The following is a 2,243-nucleotide window of genomic DNA, read 5'->3' as shown; positions in this document are numbered from 1 at the left end:
TTTTTTTTTTTTTTAACCTCAGGAACCTTTGAAAGATGATGGAGAATATGTGTATTGCCTTACTCGGAGTAATCCTAAAGTTCCCTACAATCCATATGATCTTCAGGCAGTCTCTGCTAACACAGCTAGACATTGCAAAGAATTCTGGATTATTACTGCTTCATTTATTTCAAAGGTAATATGTAATAGATGTTTTCAGCTTTCAGAATCATATTAGAAAAAGATTTTTGAATTCAGAATTTAATTGGATAAATTTATCTCTGTGTTTCAGAGAAACCAGATCATTTGAGGAGCAATTTTTTCAACAATGATCTGATTACTCTTTATGTTTAAGAACCTTCTTAGGAGAAAGTTACTTAATAGTGACGTATCTTTCTTCTTTTTAGAGTTCTAGGTTTGAGAATTCAACTTTTAAGAAAACTTTTATTAATATTTGGTGTAATTTTTTTTTAAGGAAGATAGTAGGCATTTACTGGCATAATAGAACCTGTAATAATAATAATAATGTGTTTTTCATTGGCAGAATTTATCAGAAACTTTATTGTCAGTTGTAGAAATCCCTTTACTATACTCTTACATAGAACTTTGATATTTATCACAAGTCTGAAATTATATAGTTCTTTGATCATTTATTTAATGTTTGTCTGCCTACCTCTGCCATCTCAGCCTTCCAACTAAACTCTAAGTATGCAAGGGTGGGATCACATCCGTGTGAAGTAGATCAGTATGTGCAGATATGGAAATATCTCTAATCTGCATTATTAAATGAAAAAGGAAGTAAAAGCATCTATGTAAGAAAAAAAGTACATATAGATACATATGTGTTGATACAGGCATTTTCATTTCTGGAAGACATTTCACAAAAATGTTAACATTCAGATGGGGGAAGAGGGATTCTTGGAAAGAGAGAGAGTTCCTTGCTGAATGGCGTGTAGTTTTTGAATGTCAAGTGGGGTATCTGGGTAGCCACTTTGTGACTACTACATCCCTGTAGTTAAAATTGAGTTCCAAAATACTACTTTTTTAGAAAATACAAAAATTCTATAACAAAAAAATGAATAGCTATTTATAGAAAGTATCTCAGGATGAGAAAGAAGTTTCTTTTTTTCTCTGTTGGAGCACAAGAAAGAGCATTAGAAAATAGCAAGTATAGAAGCAGTTTATCAAGGGAAATCAAGTTTGGGTGTAGGTGAAGTGGCTGAGGGTTCATATCTAGAAAAATCTTTATTATGAAGGTCAGTAATTATGAGCCAAATGCAGGCTTTCTTAATTTCTTGAAAATAGCACATATTTCTTTAAGAAATAATGATTTGTACTTTATATTTGCAGGTTACTAAAGTAGGTGATACAGAAGAAATAGAACTCTTGCCTATTACGGAATGGCTAATGGAAAGAAAATGTTACTATTTATTACAGACTTACAAGATATTTTTCAATTTCCGGTGAGATGAAGAGAAACCAATTACTTGTAGTTTGAAAAAGCAATTTCCTGGATAGTCATATTTATGGGAAATTATAGAGGAAATGGAGTATTCCATAAAAATTTTTTTTAGATCAAAGGAAGCTTACCCGTTTAAGTACTAAAGCTCTTAATTTTAACCATTTTGGGTAATATTGTAAAAAAAGACATTTTATACTCAAGCAAACTTAAATAGAATATATTTATCCTAATTTACCTTGTGTTTTTTGTACATTTATTTATCCATTAAATGAATATTTTTTGAGAGTTTACTGTGAACAAGTGTGATTCTAGATGCTGGGAATACTGTATTGATCAAACCAAACAATTCCCCTGCTCTCAAAGAACCTATATTATCGTGGGTGAGACAGATAATAAACACATAGATTAACTTTTCAATTCCTCTTCAAGTAGGTTCTCACAAGTACATTTCTTGATTTTATCTCTGAGTTTTTAAAATTACAAAATATGTATTTTAATGTATTAAATAAGATCAAAATTACATATTTTAATTTTTTACTTACCACTATGCAGACATTTCTTATCAATGTACTTTTTCATTATCACTGAGACTGAATCTTGACCCTTCTTGAAATGAGTTTCTTTTGAAAATAGTAGGGGAATACATCAGGATTGGAGGAAGATATTAACAACCTGCGATATGAAGATGCCACAACCTTGCTTGCTGAAAGCAAAGAGGACTTGAAGCACTTACTGATGAAGATGGAAGACCACAGCCTTCAGTATGGATTACATCTCAACATAAAGAAAACAAAAAAATCCT

The 2,243-nt window shown here is 30.9% G+C and overlaps 1 protein-coding gene across 1 annotated transcript in view; it reads left to right on the top strand.

The window, feature by feature from the left end:
* Positions 1-16: 16 nt before the first annotated feature.
* Positions 17-2,243, top strand: part of DNAH14 (dynein axonemal heavy chain 14) — a gene marked incomplete at its 5' end in the record, with an annotated part of 387,403 nt that continues 385,176 nt past the window's right edge. The window contains 2 exon segments of the mRNA XM_023730866.1: positions 17-191; positions 1,340-1,442. Of these exon segments, the coding sequence (XP_023586634.1) occupies positions 17-191; positions 1,340-1,442 (278 nt within the window).

This window comes from Trichechus manatus, unplaced genomic scaffold (assembly GCF_000243295.1).
Source record: "Trichechus manatus latirostris isolate Lorelei unplaced genomic scaffold, TriManLat1.0 scaffold00039, whole genome shotgun sequence".
Lineage (NCBI taxonomy): Eukaryota > Metazoa > Chordata > Mammalia > Sirenia > Trichechidae > Trichechus > Trichechus manatus.
Note: the sequence above shows the minus strand (reverse complement) of the source record. Positions and strands in the feature narration are given on the sequence as shown.